Here is a 17,968-nt window from a genome sequence, read left to right as displayed (position 1 = left end):
AAAATCCCCAAACCCATGCATAACATACCTTCAATTTATAGAGTATTCAAATATTAATAATTGAATTTATTTCATCAGTTACTGTCAACACTTTTTCAGAGGACATCCAAATTCTGCATTTAGATGTTCAAATCACAATAGAAGCTGAGCACATTCGTATAAAAGAACTGAACTCTCACCAAAGTGCCCCTGTGTGAAATCTTGGTATGTTAAGCATTTCTGGCAATTTGATTATATAATTGTTTTTAATTAGTGCTTGTTCTACACCCAACCACAGTGAGTGTTAAAAATTAAATATCTGATTAAGAGAAGGCTTGACACCTCAATCAAGTACAGACGTTAAAGTGGAGAAAACATCACTTAACATCAGTGTCTGAAACAAGCCAATTATTTTGCCTGTGATGAACGGCAATTCTAATATTGCTTTTCTAGTACAATTTTAATACAAAGAGTTTCTCTCAAGTCAATCAAGCAGCAAGACATCTAAATTAAAAGCTTTATTAGTGCTTTTCAGTGGGTTTTTTTAGGTTTATTTTAGTGTTGTTGATGTGAACCTCCTATTTGGAGGTTTGTGATTTTCTGTAATTTTGTGCCTGAAAGCTGCAGGATTTTATAACAATTTATTAATATTAGTATTTACTGAACATGTACACTGCATAGCATAATATTAGCACAGTACAGCTGTACTGTGTGGATGAATACTTTAAGTCAAATGTATTAATATTCTCTCTTAAAACAGATAAAATTAAAACTTCAGCTCAGAGGAAGCTATATTTAGTGTGCCTTGTAAAATCCCTCATTTGATGTGTATCAGTTTTTAATGAAACCCTTCCATGAAAAGAAGAAGGTGGTAGCATTGCAGATATCTTTGTCATGTGCCCATCTCACAGTGTCCGCAGCTCACAGTTGTTTATTGCTGATTATCTCTATACTGATTATCAGGTTCTGTGTGCTTTGTACGTTGATTTAAGATGCTTGCCATAGTTATAGAGCCTTTGATTCTATGGTAATGACTTAATATTTACAGCTGCAAGCAGATTCCAATGTTTATCCTATTTTTACTACTGCTATAAATAACTATCTGCTTTGCTCAGTAACAGCTCCTTGGTCAAGTTGCACTTATGACCTGTTTTTACTGGGTATAATTTCTTTCCGCAAGAAAATATTTTTACTTTCTTTCTCTAACCTTATTTCCAGGACATGGAATATTTTTGAAATTGGAAGTTAAATCATACCTTTTTCAATCAAGAATGTCACTGTAATTTTTGGAATGTCACCTGTCTTGAGAGAGATGTGAATGTTTCAACTCCTGGGCAAGCAAAGCCAGTCACGTTCTAGAGAGAATTAAGTTCTCAAGCTAGGAGTACCAAAGTTAGTTACCACTTCATATCCCATGGTCAATCAGTCATCAGTAGCAGCTTCAAAGTCTGTTTGGGGTTTAGAAGAACTCCAGCTTGATGGTTAAACATACTTGTTACAGTGCTGGCCACTTCTGGGGTGTAGGGATTGGTGCTAGGTGTGGTGTTACACCTCCCATGTAAGCTTTGTGTTAATGTCATCTTCCTGAAACTTTGTAACTACGGAGCTGGCCCATTGCTCTCTGTATCTCTTGTGACTGCAGGGTCATCACATGCTTGTCTTTCCTCTGAAGCTCATGTGTCAATGAAAGGCACAAATCTCCTAGATACAGAAGTATTTTATTTGATAAATAGTAATTGCAACAAAAGCCATTGACATTCAATGAAAGAATAAACAAGTGAAAGATGATTGAATCAATTATTTTGGTATCAGCAGAGTCTCAATATACTTCGTCTTGTGAAATTTATTCTTAAACAATTTCTTAGGTACTTTTGATATTTCTGCCGTATCCCACTGTATCCAAGGTGGTTTCTTATAGTCTCTAAATTTTGGGTTGAAATCCCATACCAGTTGAAGTCTCAAGGTACAGTCTAGTATGTGCCATCTTTTTCATCTGGTTTCAGCTGGAGAAAAAGAATCAGTGCGTAGGTGGCATAAAGACATGGTCCAAAACTGATCAAGAAACTTGCTAAGCTCTTACCTTTTGGGTCTGAAGATTTTGTACACGATTATACTTTTTTCTCTGAGCGTGTTTCTCAGAACTGGCATAGTCTGAGTGACTAGTCAGCTCGCCCCTACATAAGCTTAGCAGCTTTCTTAGATTCCCAGGAAATGAAAAAACAGTTTTCAACTTATCCCTATTCAATTATTTTAAAAAAATACTCTAAGATGCACTATGTCAGGAGAAAATGCAGGGCTTTGGATCCTGAGTGGATGGAAGCATCCTCCTTGCACCCTTGATTTTGGCACCTAAGTTCAAAACAAGGCATCTTCTGTGACCTGCATCTACGTGGCTGTGTTAACAACATGTAGTTTTTTGGATCATTTTTCTGAAATACCTGATTTTCCTCATGCATTCATACAGTTTAAATATTTTCCTTTACAGCTTAGATTTTGTTCTGGTTGTAAAGTGTTGGAATGATAATGACTATACTCAAGAAACCTAAGAACCTTGCTGGATCTATCCCTAAACTCCTTCCTCTCCACATTAAACACATGTTAATATTTTCTGGTATTGCAACTTTATAGAATGGACATTTTTATTGAATAAAAGTATTAAATTCTACAGATGTTCACAGAAACTTGTGTTATGTGAAAACCTGATATGGTTATTTTCAGTATGAGGTAGCATTCTGTGTTGCTTTGACTCCTAGCTAGTGAAAATACATAGTGTGAAATAAGGCAGAGCGCTACATTAACTCTACAAAACTGAAGGATGACTTTGGAATTAACTCATGTTGGTGGGTTGCCCTACTGAAACTGCTGCTTTTCAATGTGTGACGTGTTGGCAAAAGAGAAGTTTGTAAATATAGTAGTTTCTGTTTTGAGTGAATTAATTATGAATTTCAAAGTTTATTTTCTGGCTACAAAGCATAGAGAGTATTAATCTGTTTCTTCAAACACAGCTTAACATGTCTAGTTCTGTTGATGCAAAATTATTAGGAGTGCTGATAGTTTCTGCCTTTTGAAATTGTTACAAGGAAGCACTACCAGTGTTAGTTACCAGAAAGCATTGCATGTCTGCTTCCAATTTAATGTAAAACATTTTTTGATCAGACTTGACAATTTAATTAGATAGTCATATATTTTGATTTATTGCAACAATAATGTGCAAGTGGTCAATACAATAACAAGTTAGAGCTTGAGGAGGCTTTTTAAAAAATTAATTAATTTGTTTAGGTATGCAAATTTAATAAATTTAATTATTTTTATTTACTAGTTCTCACTTCTAGGAATTTTTTAGACAGAGTAGGTTTTTTGTGTTTTGTTGACTGAACTCCTTGCCCTTCACTATGTTAATTCAGGTAGAATACCTTATGCTGTCACTCATTCCCCTTGTACTTCAGTGTCTGTACATACCAATTATTGTATAAAACTGCTTATTTGAATGTTAGATTTTCTTTTTTTAAAGGATTTTCCCATTTCTTCATATTACTGCTCTTCATTATGTTTTTCATCTCCAAATGATACAAATGCTTCCTGTGTATGCAGAATACTAAGAACCATCTCTGCATTTTTTATATCTATAGATATGGATTATTAGGGTAATAATAGAAAATATTTTGTCATGTGTACTTGTACAGTAAATCATGGGTTTTATTTCATTATATATAAGTTCATAATAACTTGCTCTTCACTTATGTGTGTGGTGGGTTGACCCTGGCTGGATGCCAGGTGCCCACCAAAGCCGCTCTGTCACTCCCCTCCTCAGCTGGACAGGGGAGAGAAAGTACAACAAAAGGCTTATGGGTCGAGATAAGGACAGGGAGAGATCACTCGCAAATTACCGTCATGGGCAAAACACACTCAACTCAGGGAAATTAATTTAGTTTTTTTACCAATCAAATCAGAGTAGGATAATGAGAAATAAAACCAAATCTTAAAAAAGCACCTTCTCCCCACCCCTCCCTTCTTCCCAGGCTTAACTTTACTCCTGATTTTCTCTACTTCCTCCCCCGCAGCAGCGCAGGGGAACGGGGAATGGGGTTTGTGGTCAGTTCATCACACGTTGTCTCTGCCGCTCCTTCCTCCTCAGGGGGAGGACTCTTCACTCCTCCTCTGCTCCAGCGTGGGGTCCCTCCCACGGGAGACAGTCCTCCATGAACTTCTCCAACGTGAGTCCTTCCCATGGGCTGCAGTTCTTCACGAACTGCTCCAGCGTGGGTCCCTTCCACGGGCTGCACTCCTTCAGGCACAGACTGCTCCAGCGTCTGTCCCCTGTGGGGTCACAAGTCCTGCCAGAAAACCTGCTCCAGCGTGGGCTCCTCTCTCCACGGGTCCGCAGGTCCTGCCAGGAGCCTGCTCCAGCACGGGCTTCCCACGGGGTCACAGCCTCCTTCGGGCATCCCCACCTGCTCCAGCGTGGGGTCCTCCATGGGCTTCAGGTGGATATCTGCTTCACCGTGGACGTCCATGGGCTGCAGGGGGACAGCCTGCCTCACCATGGTCTTCCCCACGGGCTGCAGGGGAATCTGCTCCAGCACCTGGAGCACCTTCTCCCCCTCCTTCTTCACTGACCTGGGGGTCTGCAGTGTTGTTTCTCTTACATGTTCTCACTCATCTCCTCAGCTGCAGTTGCAGCTGTGCAGCAACTTTTTTCCCTTCTTAAATACGTTATTCCAGAGGCGCTACCACTGATGCTGATGGGCTCGGCCTTGGCCAGTGGCAGGTCTGTCTTAGAGCCGGCTGGCATTGGCTCTGTCCGACATGGGGGAAGCTTTTAGCAGCTTCAGACAGAAGCCACCCCTGTAGCCCCCCCGCTACCAAAACCTTGCCACACAAACCCAGTACAATGTGTTTTCAGAATATGCCTTCCTGGAGATAACTTTTTATTTTCCCAAAATGTATCATCTTGTCTTTTAGAGATTAAAACCTTTCTGCCACTTTAAGACTATCTTTAGAAATTTGTTTATTATTGCTATTTACAATACTTTTCAATTAATATAATCAGCAAAAATAACTGATAAGCCATTTTCCAGATTTTTCAGTTTTTTAATGGAAATATTAAACATTTTTTGAATAAGCTGTTCACTGTGAAATTAGAAAAGATGTAGTTTGCATTGTAAGGATGCTGTTTGCAATTAATCACCTGTTGTCATAGTAAAAAACCAAGCCTTTCTAAATTATCCCAATTTCTGTTGGGCTTCTCTGCAGAAAATACAGATTTGGGGTATTGTTTTATTTCAGTCTATGGCATGATATCATAGCATAATAACTGCTGGTTATTTCAGTACATTTCTTACTCTTTACACAATACCTTTTGTCTTAGTGTTATATACCATAAATTAAAAACAGTAAAATATAAAAAATAACACTTAAGAATAGAGAAAATAACTTGTAGTATATACAAAAACAGTCTGCAGAGCTCTCACTTGGGGTCTTAACTCAGAATTGCTTATAGCTCTTTTCCTCTCTGGAATAGCAGATAGAGGCCTACAAAGCTCCTCACAGGTCACTTGTATTCCCTTGGTTGCCTGTTACCTGTAGAATTTTTCTTTTGATGACACCTTGACCAGAGTCTTCAAAGAACCTGCAAAATTATCCACTTCATTTTCCTGCCTCTCTGTGCTCTGCAGTGCATTTCATGTTCTTCCAGCTCCTGGGCAAATTAAAATATCTTATATATCCTTTCGCGGCTTTCTCTAGAAATGCTGGTTTTATCAATAAGTAATAGTTCTCTATGCATTATTTTTGTACTGAAGACAATATTTGTTTAGTATATAAAACTGGCAAATATCTCATGGATGTCCTTAATTAAGAAATTTGTTATTGCTTTGTTACATTTTTTATTTTAACATTATTGAGCTTTCAGCTGTTACTTTAGCTCTTTCTCTTTTGGTTAAAGAACTGCAGAATTGCAGAGTCTATTGATTTCCAGACTGACTTGCAAAAACTTTATTTAGACATCTTCTATATTTTACTCGTTAGTGAACAACACCCTGTTTCAAACACAGGTAAAATTTCCCCTGTCTCTCCTTTGGTGATTTCACCCAGAACTGTGTTGCACTGGTCCTTATATACTTAATCAGTGTGTATGCTAATAAGTGTACTTCATACACGGCATAGAAGTCTGTAGTTCATTACTGACTCTCAGCTTAGACTACACGTAACGTGGCTTGATTGCTTTGAAGTGAGGAAAGAGTATCTGATCCTCAACACTGTTACATTAATGTAATGTAATGGTGATGTGCTATTTTTCCCCTCTATGTACACAGATACACAGACATACACAAAGCAGCTTACACCTAAACATAGGAGGAAGAAGATATTTATCAATTAGAATGGTCCATATGTATCCTTGTCCTAAGGCCATGCAATGAATATAAATACTCAGTTGGAAGTATCGAACATTCTTGGAACCATAAAATGGACTGAATTAATGAGGTTTTGCTTAGGTGCTTACCAAACATTTTCCAGGAAGAAAACTAAGAACAATCTGAAGTAGAAGACCAAATACAAGCCAGAATATTTCCAGCACCAGGTGGATTTCTCTAAATATTCTTTACTTGGTTACTGTCTTCAGAATAAAAAGTCAGTTATATCAGTTGTCATAGCCACCAGGAGCTGTCTGAAGACCTATTTCTGCAAAACTGCACCATCAGATATTTGCAATTTTTCCATTTCTTATCATCGTATATTAATTTGATCCTCACAAAATTTGTGGAAACTTCTTGGAAATTGCTGTATAGCTGGCATCTTTTTTTCACAGAGAGCATTGTACACTGGGACAGTGAATTCAACTTTTTCAATTAGATGCAGACAGTCACTTTAACAGATCCAGCTTTTAAAAAAGATTTTTCTTAACAGCCTATGTAAAATGTCCACATGGTAGCCTTTTAAGCTATTGTAACTGGGAAGGCTTTTGCTTAGACCATTTATGCCTATTATCCTAATTCAAGATTAGGTCCAGGATGTAAGCAGGTGTCTGCGTGGCCTTAGCTCGTATATTTGTGAAGGAATCATGTTTAAGTTCAGAACTGTGAGTGAAATCTGATGTAATTGAGTCATTGTTTCTTTAATTGTTTCTGAATTACAAATCTTTCTTGAACCCAAACTCTGTATTTAACCCCATAGTAGTTTCCTATCCCAAATTTTTAAACTGAATTTTGGATTAGTTTTTAATTGTGGATATTTCTGTTTGAAGTATATTATACACAATTGTTACAATACAATTTTAATTAAAAAAATGTGATAATCAATTTTGTATGGCATTCTAAGGAAAAAAGTCAGTTTTATTATTTTTATTATTAGTCCATCACATTGACCACAAATAAATGGTAAATTTGGATATATTTATTATTATTAATTCCCCAGTTTGGTGCATGGCAATTTATTTCTATACTTTTAAAGTATAACTATAGGAACTGTAGCTGTGCTTAAATTAAGCATAACAACAGGAATCAACTTTACATATGTATTTTTTATTACAAAACCCAAGAAGAATACATGATAACATTCTTGATCAAGTTCCACCTTTTATCATGCTTCTAAGTACTACAAATGTGGTAGGAAATTAAAAAGTGTAATTTCAAATTAATTGAATATTTGCATTTCTTTTTAGATTATCGACATAATGGGAGAGATCTTCAAAGTTCAACGCTATCAGTGCCAGAACAAGTTATGTCATCTAATCATTGCTCTCGATCAGGGTCCCCTCACCGTGGAGATAGTATAGGACGGACTAGATCGTGGTCTCCCAGTGTCCCTCCCCCCCAAAGGTAAACTGTTATTTAACTACGTAGGTATATAAATTTAAGTGGTATTGATCCTGTACAATACTGGAAAGAATCTCCAGACTTTCAAAATGGCAATCAATTAGTTAGATCTTATGAAATTATGTAAAGCCAATAATGTTTTTTCTTACATTATACTGATGTGAAAAAATTCACCTAGTTTTGTCTTATTTTTCACCAAAAATCAGTACATTCCAGTCTAAGGAAAGGAAAATATTTCTCCAGATTTTCATTTTCAAGAGCTATTTAGAAAGTGCCATGTTCTATAGCATGTGATGGTTTGACATTTTCTTGGCATTCATTTGTCAGTGGCTGTTTTCAACCCTTTTGTCTGTGTAGAATTAAGGTTCTGGGAGAGCCATACTTCCTGCCCATAGTAGCTTGCTTTCTACTATTTTTTTCAAACTTTGAAAGCATTAAGAATAAATTGACACACATACAATTTTATACTGAAAAATATCAACTCCTGATCTTATAAGGGCTCTGATAACTATTTATCTTGTGAAACAAAGATCAGGACATTTCTTCCAAAAGCTAGCCATTTTTTGTAATGACTCCTACTTGATTGAATATACTGTTTAAGCCAGAATTAAGAATTTTCCTGCATGGATAAGCTTTCTTGAAAGGAAGCAGAAGAATAGATGTAAAGGGGAATGAAGCCTGTTTTCCAGCGTTTTTGACACTATGTATGGGTACGTTTCCAGCTGGTGTAATTCATCTGGAATAAAAAGGGAAGTTATTTTCTTTGCCCATAATGCTCACAATTCCCATTTAATACTGAAGACCTGGTATCCAATATTTAATGTCAGGTACATGTGTCTATCCCTTTCTTCTACAGGCATTCTGATTTCTTGTGTTCTGCTTTCCTTTCTGTTATCTTTGGTCTTTTTTTTAGCTTAAAATTCTCTTGACTTCATGTTCTCTTACTTATGTAAGAGAATTTCCTCTTAAGAGAACATCCTCTTACATTTCCTCTAACAGACACAGAATAAATGATATCCTTTTGCATTAGTGAGGTATTAGGATCCCAAATTATCCCATATCGTCACAGACAGCTAACAGGCAGAAACTGTAAGTTTCTACTTGAAATCTAAAACCATATGTAAAACCAGCCTGACTTTAAGTGAGACATAAACAGTAGATACAGAGGGGCCTATTCTGATTTCTACTATACTGATTTCAGTCTAAGTAATTGCCTATGCTAAATCTCCTGGGGTTTTTTGTCTTGGATATAGACATAAATGTGACCAAAATCTCTTTGTGTGTGTGTGTGTCTGTGTCTGTGTCTGTGTTTTTGTGTGTGCCTGCATGCTGTGTGCATTTTGGGCAGAACTTTTACCCAAGCTAGTAATTAACACTTGTCTAACACCATTGAAAAACCTTCTTTTCATTTTCTTGTAGTTTTGCATTTTTTACACGTATGAAATGTTTCTTGCTTCCTGACTTTCCTAAAGCTAAATTTTTAAATACAATTTTGAACTTACAGAGAAAAATGTTTCAGCTATTTTCTACAATGTCACAATCAAATGCATTATTTATGTACTATTTCCCTGCCCACTCACCAAATCATTTCTTTGAGGACTTGTCGAGCCCAGAGAATTGGGTTGCCAGAACTTGAGAGTTTGTAGAAAAGAAGCATAATCCTTGGGTTACAGAAATGTCTTTTTTAATTCTAATAAAAATCCAGGTGTACTCAGCAAAGCTATAAGCATTATTAATCACATTTGCACCATGTTTAGTTGAGTTTGTTATACATGTGCTCCTACAGACATGTTCTAACTGCTGTAAGCATGCTGCACTCCCAGAGATCTCCCAAGTACTAATTGATGCCTCTGCAGGCCGGAGCTCTTGGGCCATAAAAGTGCAAGTTGCTGTTATATCTTAGAAGCCATTTTGCAGTCCTCAGTCCTTCTACTGGATTTTGTTAATAAACTCCACCAAAGTCACATTGCGTAGTAGCTGACAAGAAATTGTTACTGCTCTTCTAATGTTTTCAGGTAATACATTTAATGGACTCTGTAGATCAGAATAGAGTTTAGACTGTGGCAGGCACTGAACAACATCATGTTTAGCTTTTTCTAAGACTGTGGATTTGAAAAAGCAAGATGAAGGTGACTATAGAAAGTGGCTAGGCTGAAATGGTGGGGTAAATCCGGTAGGATGCTCATTATTCTCTACCATCACCACCTGCAATTACACCTTTTCACCGGCTTACCTGTTGTCTGGTTGCTCCGTACACATTCTGTCAACTGCAAGAAAGTTCCAAAAGAGCGAAGGCATGTGTTGTGAAAGCTACTTTTCTTATAGAATAAGTTTCACTGGAGAAAATATGTCATTTTCTGTTAAATAGTAAACCTGGCTGACAAAGGCATCCTTAGCAGAGTGAAAGAGAACTGAAATAGTAGTAACACTTTGAAGTAGAAGAAATACAGTTGTGTAGGATGTTAAAAAGCAGCATGAAGTCAGAATCTGATATAATACAGCAATTCAAAGAAGAAATTATTTATTTAGAACAATAAGCCAATAACACAATCTTATTGAAACTGTTTTAGGCAGACAGAATGGGACTGAATTTTCAGGACTAAGGCTTATAATCAGAGTTTAGGCAGGAGTTTTGGTTGTGTGGGCAGACAGCAAAGGTCAGATCTTTGGGAAGTTTTGCAAAGAAATTACAGCTTGAGAAAGCTTAAATATTTAAGTCAAAAGAAGAGATGAGTAAAACAAGACAATAATACTATAGACAGAAAAAAACCTAAGATTTTTTTTTTTTTTAAACCTGAATGAAAAGAGAGACCCTGAGGAAAAGGGTCAGACAGAAACTCGAATTCAGAAAGGAGGAATGAGAATTGGTTGTTGGGAAGAGTAAAAAAGCTAACAAAGAACAGCAGAGGAACCCTGTCAATGTCCGTTTTGGAGTACAAATATACATGAAAGAGTCCAATGGCAGGGTAAAAGCTATACTGGATTTTCTTTCTTTTTGGTATAAATAAGGGGGTTAAAACACATGCAGAGAAGTTGCAGGGAAGAGTTGTAGAGTAGAAGGTAGAATTGTACTCACTTTTAATATGGCAAATATAAAGTTTACTAGCCAGAGTAAACTTTGTATTTGGCTTCATGAAAGCCAGAGTGGAGAAATGCTTTATGAGAAATGAAGTAGAACTGAAGGTAAAACTTTATGTGTAGTGCAACATCTTCATAGCACTTATATGCAGAAATAAACAACAGCATGGCAACAGCAATGAAGAATACACATACAGGTTAACACTAATCAGGGACTGGCAAATGACAAAGGATAAGGATGACAGGTACCAAAAGGGCAAAGTGACAAGGAAGGACACAGGAACTGAATGGTATAAAAGAGAAAGAAAGGGCAGGGGAAGAGGCCCAAATTAGGGAAAACTGCAGGAAAAGTCAGGAGGCAGAAGAATTTATTGGTCTAAAATTTGAATTTGCATGGAGGGAAGTATGCAAACTGTTATTTTCAAATTTATACAAAACAATTATGTTTTAATTATCTAATAATTATTACAGTTAGCTGTTGTCTTTCTATCTTCCTATTCTTGTGGATGTGTTTTACAGAGCAGAAAAAGCGAAGTTAGTGTGTATCAGTAGGTATTAATAGTTAAACTGAGTAAAGCAATCGATGGGCAAAGCTTTGGTCTCAAATAGTACAAAACTGTAAAGGTGATTGGTGCTCTTTAACGAAGCCTGCACTATGTGTACCAGTTACACCTAATTAAAGAGTTCTGTCTTTTTCAGATTCTATGATAGTGAGATTACAGAATAAACTTTCCAGTGCAAAACAATCACCTGTTGTTTAATTCAGATTACAATGTTTTCAGCAGGCTGCACTCTACCATAATGGCCAGAAGTCCTCCTTGTGTCCTACTACAGCTTACATCTTTATAGTATAGCCAAACTCAAGAGCTCACGGAAAATTCTTTGCACAGTGTATGTTTCAGCTAGAAAGGAAATTTTCCTTGAAGGTACTAGTCTGGAAGAACTAAGGAAATTTTGTCTAAAATTAACTTTTTTAATTAAAAAAAAAAAAAAAAAGAGATATATCCTCTCATTTCCAGAACAAACATTGAAACAGAAGAAAAAATCCCTATCCCTAGCATGGACTTAACACCTTTTTCTGTAGGAGAAAATTTTTTTACCATGAGATTTAAAATTATTTGAGAGTAAAAGTATACAAAAGATAGGTCAGCCAACACAACTGATTACCACCGTGTTTGCTAATAACTGTCTGTACAAACCAGTGAGGGGATGTGGTCCAGGCACACCCAGAACTCAGAATCTGATGTCTTTTATCCTTAGTCGGAATGTGGATCAGGGACCACGAGGGACTCGATCTACTCCTGCGCATTACAATACCCTGAACCGAATGGATAGACACCGTGTTATAGATGACCACTACTCCCCGGACAGAGAGAGGTAAATATCTGACTGGAATTAGAAACAGCTGTAGCCTATACTCATCAAGGTGAATTACTTCAGCGTGGTAGCTCACTGAAGTAAATAGCAAAATTACTTACCTAATCCCACAGATGAGCATTTCCCTACTCATTTAACCACTGGTTACATGATATACATTAAAAAATATACAGTTCACACAAGGCTGGCAAAACTGTCAAGTTAGTGTATCTTTGCCAAGAGGGAATCTGAACAATCTGTGAGAAATTTTACTATATAAAAGACAAATAGCTTAGTTGTCCTTTTTTATAAAAATATTTTTGTGTACTGTATTAATAAATTCTTTAAGTGCTGAGTATCTTTAAAAAAATCTAGGAGTAGATTTGGTCATTTTTGCTGCTGAATAAAGAGGCATAAAAATGGAAAATTTCAGCTCATTATTAATGTAATGCTCCCATTGGATACAGTGCAATTCACGGATATAACAAAAGTATATTCTAGCACTGTGTTTGTCTTTTCTAAACTTTATGAGCCATTTTTGTGGGGGAAATAAAAAAAAGGTTATGGCAATGTGTGTTAGAATGGAATTGGGGTCTTCGTGTTTAGAGGCACATCTTCCCATGACTAATGTTTTGCCTAATGGAACTTCTTAAAGAGTGAGCAGAGCTATAGCAACCTCTATGAATTTTAATGATGTAAGAAAGAATAGCACGCAATAGTTGGCTAATGTAGTTAATTTTGCTGAATAAATTGTGGTAGTGCCTTTGCGACATTAAAAAAATATATTGATAAGACCTTTCCCACCTCATTGTCTTCAGGTCAGAAAATCAAAAGGAAAAGCATTTTTTACCTTTAATTTTGAACATCTTCCAGCTTCTTATACACCAAATTGAAAACCTGCACATTATAATCAGAGAGGCATAATTGTTAGATATTGTCCCATTTCATAATTCGATATAGCAAGGAGTAATACAGATATATTTTGTAATCTTATTGAGTGCTATTTGACTAGTGTTTGAAGTTAATACTTTCACAGGTGATTATTACAGGTTATTCCTCAGGTGGCATCAAAGCACATAATTGGTGTTGCTAACTGTAATACAAAGAATTTAAGAAATCAGTGGCTTTTTGTTAGCAATATTGAACAGAAAAGGTGAATGTGTCTTAAAAGAACACTAATGTGATGGTCAATGATTGTAAGGAATGTAAGACAAAATTTTCCAGAAAAAAAATTTACAATTTTTTTTCCTAATTAGGTAAGTTAGAAAAAAGAGTACAAAAAAAAAAAAAAAAGTGCATATCTATTCAAGTGATTTGTAATTGAATTTGACCAAAAAAAAGTCAAAAGGGCAAAAAAATTAAGATAGTGAAAAGCAATCAAGTATTTATCATCCAGAATGTTAACTGTATTCATTACAAGTATAATAGATAATAGGTTAACTCTTTTTTGCATTAAACTATTTAATATTTCTATTTAAGTTATAGAAAAGAAGAATGCTATTTAGTTGGCTCGTGAGGCTATCTTATTTTCATACAGAAGGCAGTAACTTAAGGATTCTGAGCTGTTTCCTTAAAAGAACAATGCTTTCGGGATAATACTATGTTGATTTTTTAGACCAGTCATCCTTGAAATAGGATCTAATCTTGTCCTTAGGGCCTGTATATACCTTATAGAATGCTCCTGGGTTTGTTCACTGTGCAAGTTTACTTGCTGCCTCCCAGGTAAATGAATAGCAGTGAAAGGTGGCTTGAAGTACAGTACCACAATCTTTCCCCATCACTTCAATCAAATAATCCCTACTGGACTGGCTTGACTTAGAGATAGAGAATTGTTTTTTGAGACTATGTCAGAAAAAAAAAGTCAGAAAGTTGTTGGGGATGCGATTATTGAATTTTCACACGACCATTCTAGATGAATAGGTATTTGATTGTTAGGTGTGCTCTGAATCTCTGAACACAGGTTTATGTCACCCGTATTTTCCAAAACACACAAGTTCTGTTGTTTGTACATGGTGAGTGGTTGCCTGTGTAATCAGATTGTTGACTAGTTATGCCTCTATTGCAACATACAGTCTCTGAAGCATATTGGTTTTAGGCAACACTTAAGAGAATAGAAAAAGACTATTCCCAAACATTTATCATGTTTTATATTCATTGTTAGTTTGACAGTGGTCTTATGAATGGAGAGATTATTAGACTTCAAATTTTGTTAGTGAGTATTTGTTATACTGTCTGTGTTACATAATAAAAAACAATGGTGTGTACACAAGCCCCTAAAGTAACTCTTTAATTGTATTGATTCTGAAAACTGCTGGAACTGCAGGCAGTTTGGAGAAGTGGAAAAACTGAACCTTTGTATAGGTTTATAATCTTTCTACTTGTCATCCTTTTTTTGTTCCACACTTACCTCTGGAAAAAAAAATCACGCTTTGCTTTCCCACAGCTCTGATGGTTTGTTGTTTCCATGGTCCATTTATCCCATGGAGCTGCTTGCAAAAAAGGGACTTTGAAAAAGTACGTTCTTGTAGACATGCTCAGTTGCTAAGTCAAAATATGACTGAGAACATGAGTAAGACAATTCTTTCCTTCTTTTTCTAGATAATTCAGCGTAAAATTCTCTAAGATATATGGGATTAAGGACTTAGATGAAACCACATACAAAAATGTCTAATGACCTCAAGTCTAATGGCAATTTAAACATTCCTTCAAAACTGAATGTATAGTTAGAAATGAAAATCAAATTATTTTTAAAAAGCTGAAAGACATGATTTTTTAAATTTAATTTGAGATAGCTTTAATTTCAAACACCAAGCCTTTAAATCTGCCAAATGTTGCTATCAAATCATATAGTGATTTTTGTTCACCTGGTAAAGTTACAGTTAAAATTCATATCTGTTGCTGTATTATCAAAGATAGCAGAATTGTACTGTGTATACTGGTAACAAAGTGGGAAATCAAGTTAATTTGTTAACTATACATTTAATATAGATGTACATTTTTGTCAAAACGCGAGGAGTTTTTTTGCAAGTACCCACACTCTTTTATGAAATAGCCTAAATTTGTAATGGAAAGAAATATGAATGCTTATGACCTAATGCAGCCCCAAGTTCCATGAGATCTTTTATCTGTAATGGGATAACCTTGTAAACTTCAGTTTGACATGTTCTAATAAACTCCCTAAAGCAGACTTTTACCTCACTTCAGAAACTGAAACTAATCCAACTACAGAGAAAATGTTGGAAACAGCCAGATTTGACCTCGGAGTTTTATATTTAAGCTATCAATATAGTTAGGTGAATTAAAGGAACAATGTGAGAAACTTAGCATAGTTCCAAAAATAAGACATCAGCTAAAACTATATCCGTGTATTACTTTCTGAAAGATATATCAGCAGTTAACAACAAACACCAAGACAGTGTAAGGAAATTGTACTCAGGCCCACAGCTCTAACCAGCTTAGATACTATTTAGCAACTAACCTATATTCTTTATCCTAGAGGTGCTCTCCCTGAGGCATGAAATTGCTAATGCTGAATTTAGTGTAGATATAGTAGGCCAGAGGATTCAGAGAATGCCTAACTCAAATAGTCTTGCAGTGGAAGTGTATGAGAAAACTCCTAAAGTATAAATATTTTTCTACTAGGCACTTACAAGAAAACAAGAGAGAAAACAAAAATTTTGACTCAGCTGTCCCTTCATCAGGACTATTGCAGTTTCCATTTTAAAGAACAAAAGATATTATCTGCTATGTTAAAGTAATGGGGTAGTCACAACCATGATTATTTAAAGAAGTATTCTCCATTATCTTTAAATCACTTCAGAGATGGTATTTTGGTATGCTGAGACTAGCATGACTATCACACCACTATTACTGAGGTGATTTCATTAGCACATTTAAATACAGACTTTCTGTTGAACACTCTGTTTTTTTCGTGCCGTTGAAAGTTTTTTTTTAAACATGCCTTAAAGTAAATGCCAAAATACCTGCCAAAAATTATGGTTACTGTAATCAAACCAGTGAAGACCAAACTAATTCACTATCATGAGTCTGCTGCATGTTAGATAAGATGCCATTTAATTAGCTGCTTCCATTATTTAACACAAAATTAAATGTGGCCAAGAGCAATATAAATTCTACATTTCCAAAAGTCATTTTATACTGGCAGTTGCTTTATCTATAAGTAGCAGGCTCCTAATCCAGCATTGTTAATAGCTAGGTGCCAGATTAGGTCAAACTAGGAAAAGAGTTTTTTGAGACATGACACCGTTGTAAAATCAGAAAGCTTAACAGATAATTCTCTTTTCACATTCTTTATTAAATACACAGCTGAATAATATGTAATTAAGTTGTCATTTATTATTTAGTTAATATTTTACAGTACAATTGTTTAAGTGTGTATTACAGATACAAAGATATTGTAGAGTATAAAGGATGCATGATGCTTTATGTGGAAAATCTGGGATAATATTTTCAATTTTTGGTTGTGTGTCATATGGGTACATACCCATATGTGGGTATGCAATGTCATTGTTTCTTTGCTTCTTCAAATACCCAGTAAAGTAAAAGAAATGCATTGCTGAAAATTTGCTTATAGCTATGTTATAAAATGTGTGCATCAACTTAAATCTCAATAATTGCAGCATTTCTTTAAGTTCTTTTTCTCCTTTCAGAATTTTACCATATGCATTAATAGCATATTGCACTTCCTAATTTTTTTTTATATCTACGCCTACAATTGCAAGTAAAAAACATACTAGAGATTGTACCAGTAGGAACTCCTACTGGTACAATAGTAAGATAAGTAAGACTGTCCTACACTTTCCATTAACAGATTCTGTTTGCAGTTACTTATAATGTTGCTAAATACAATTTCCTCTCCCGGGGCTCTCACTCATGAGCCCTAATGGATTTAACTGCTGAAGGGATTGCAGTCCACGTGCACTGCCATGTTTTAGCCTTGCAGTAAGGATGGCAGAAAGGAGAGTGTTTGTTCTTTAGCTGCTGTTATTTACAGTGGCCACATTACTTCGCAGTGAAATTAACTGTTAAATTGGATAATTATCTGCACCACCCACCTGGTGCCTCCATGCGTCTGCTGAAAGATCATAACTTCCAACAGAGGGATGGAGTAGGGAAGGTGGCAAGAGAAGTGCAGTCTTGCAATTGTAGCTACATCTGTAAGGATTCATGATTCAGAATTTTTGAGCTGAATTAAAAACCAAACAACAACAAAAAGTCATAGATACATTCCTCAGAATGTTAAAAATTTTGCAATTCTGATAAAAGACTTCAGTGTTATGCCCTTTGGAGCAGAAACTTCAAATACATTATGGGGAGCACTGTGATAATGTGATACTGATTTTCTTGTTTAAAGTCATCTTGATTGAATATGTGTCAGTTCACAAATTCTCTGCTGATAATTGCTGTTGTCTCACAGCTAAAGTCTTCAAGCTGTCAATTGCAATCTATTGGAATATTTCTAGGATGTCATCTATCCCAGGACATAAGCAGGAATTTCTATACACTTGATGTGACAAAAAGCATCCATACCATTATTGGTGGAAAAACTGTTGATGTTTAAACATAAAGAAAATTAGTTCTCTCCTTTAAAAAAAACCCTAAACTATTAAATAAAAGCATTCTGTTAATCTTTTCTATGAAATGTAGCGGGGAAATTATATGACCAATGCTTTATTCTTGAACGGCATTTGCCATTTTCTAAAGCTTGAGAGCTTGACTTC

At 35.7% G+C, this 17,968-nt stretch overlaps 1 protein-coding gene across 50 annotated transcripts in view; it reads left to right on the top strand.

Moving 5' to 3' along the window:
* RIMS2 (regulating synaptic membrane exocytosis 2) overlaps window positions 1-17,968 on the top strand; it is a 486,153-nt gene that overhangs the window by 308,109 nt on the left and 160,076 nt on the right. For all 50 annotated transcript variants that reach the window (XM_030011022.2, XM_030011023.2, XM_030011017.2 and 47 more), the window contains 2 exons: window positions 7,640-7,796; window positions 12,132-12,248. In XM_030011022.2, coding sequence (XP_029866882.1) covers window positions 7,640-7,796; window positions 12,132-12,248 — 274 coding nt within the window. The remainder of the gene's footprint in view (window positions 1-7,639; window positions 7,797-12,131; window positions 12,249-17,968) is intronic.

The sequence above is a fragment of the Aquila chrysaetos genome, chromosome 4 (genome assembly GCF_900496995.4).
Source record: "Aquila chrysaetos chrysaetos chromosome 4, bAquChr1.4, whole genome shotgun sequence".
NCBI classification, from domain to species: domain Eukaryota; kingdom Metazoa; phylum Chordata; class Aves; order Accipitriformes; family Accipitridae; genus Aquila; species Aquila chrysaetos.
The sequence above is the reverse complement of the archived record's forward strand: the minus strand, read 5'-3'. Positions and strand labels throughout refer to the sequence as shown.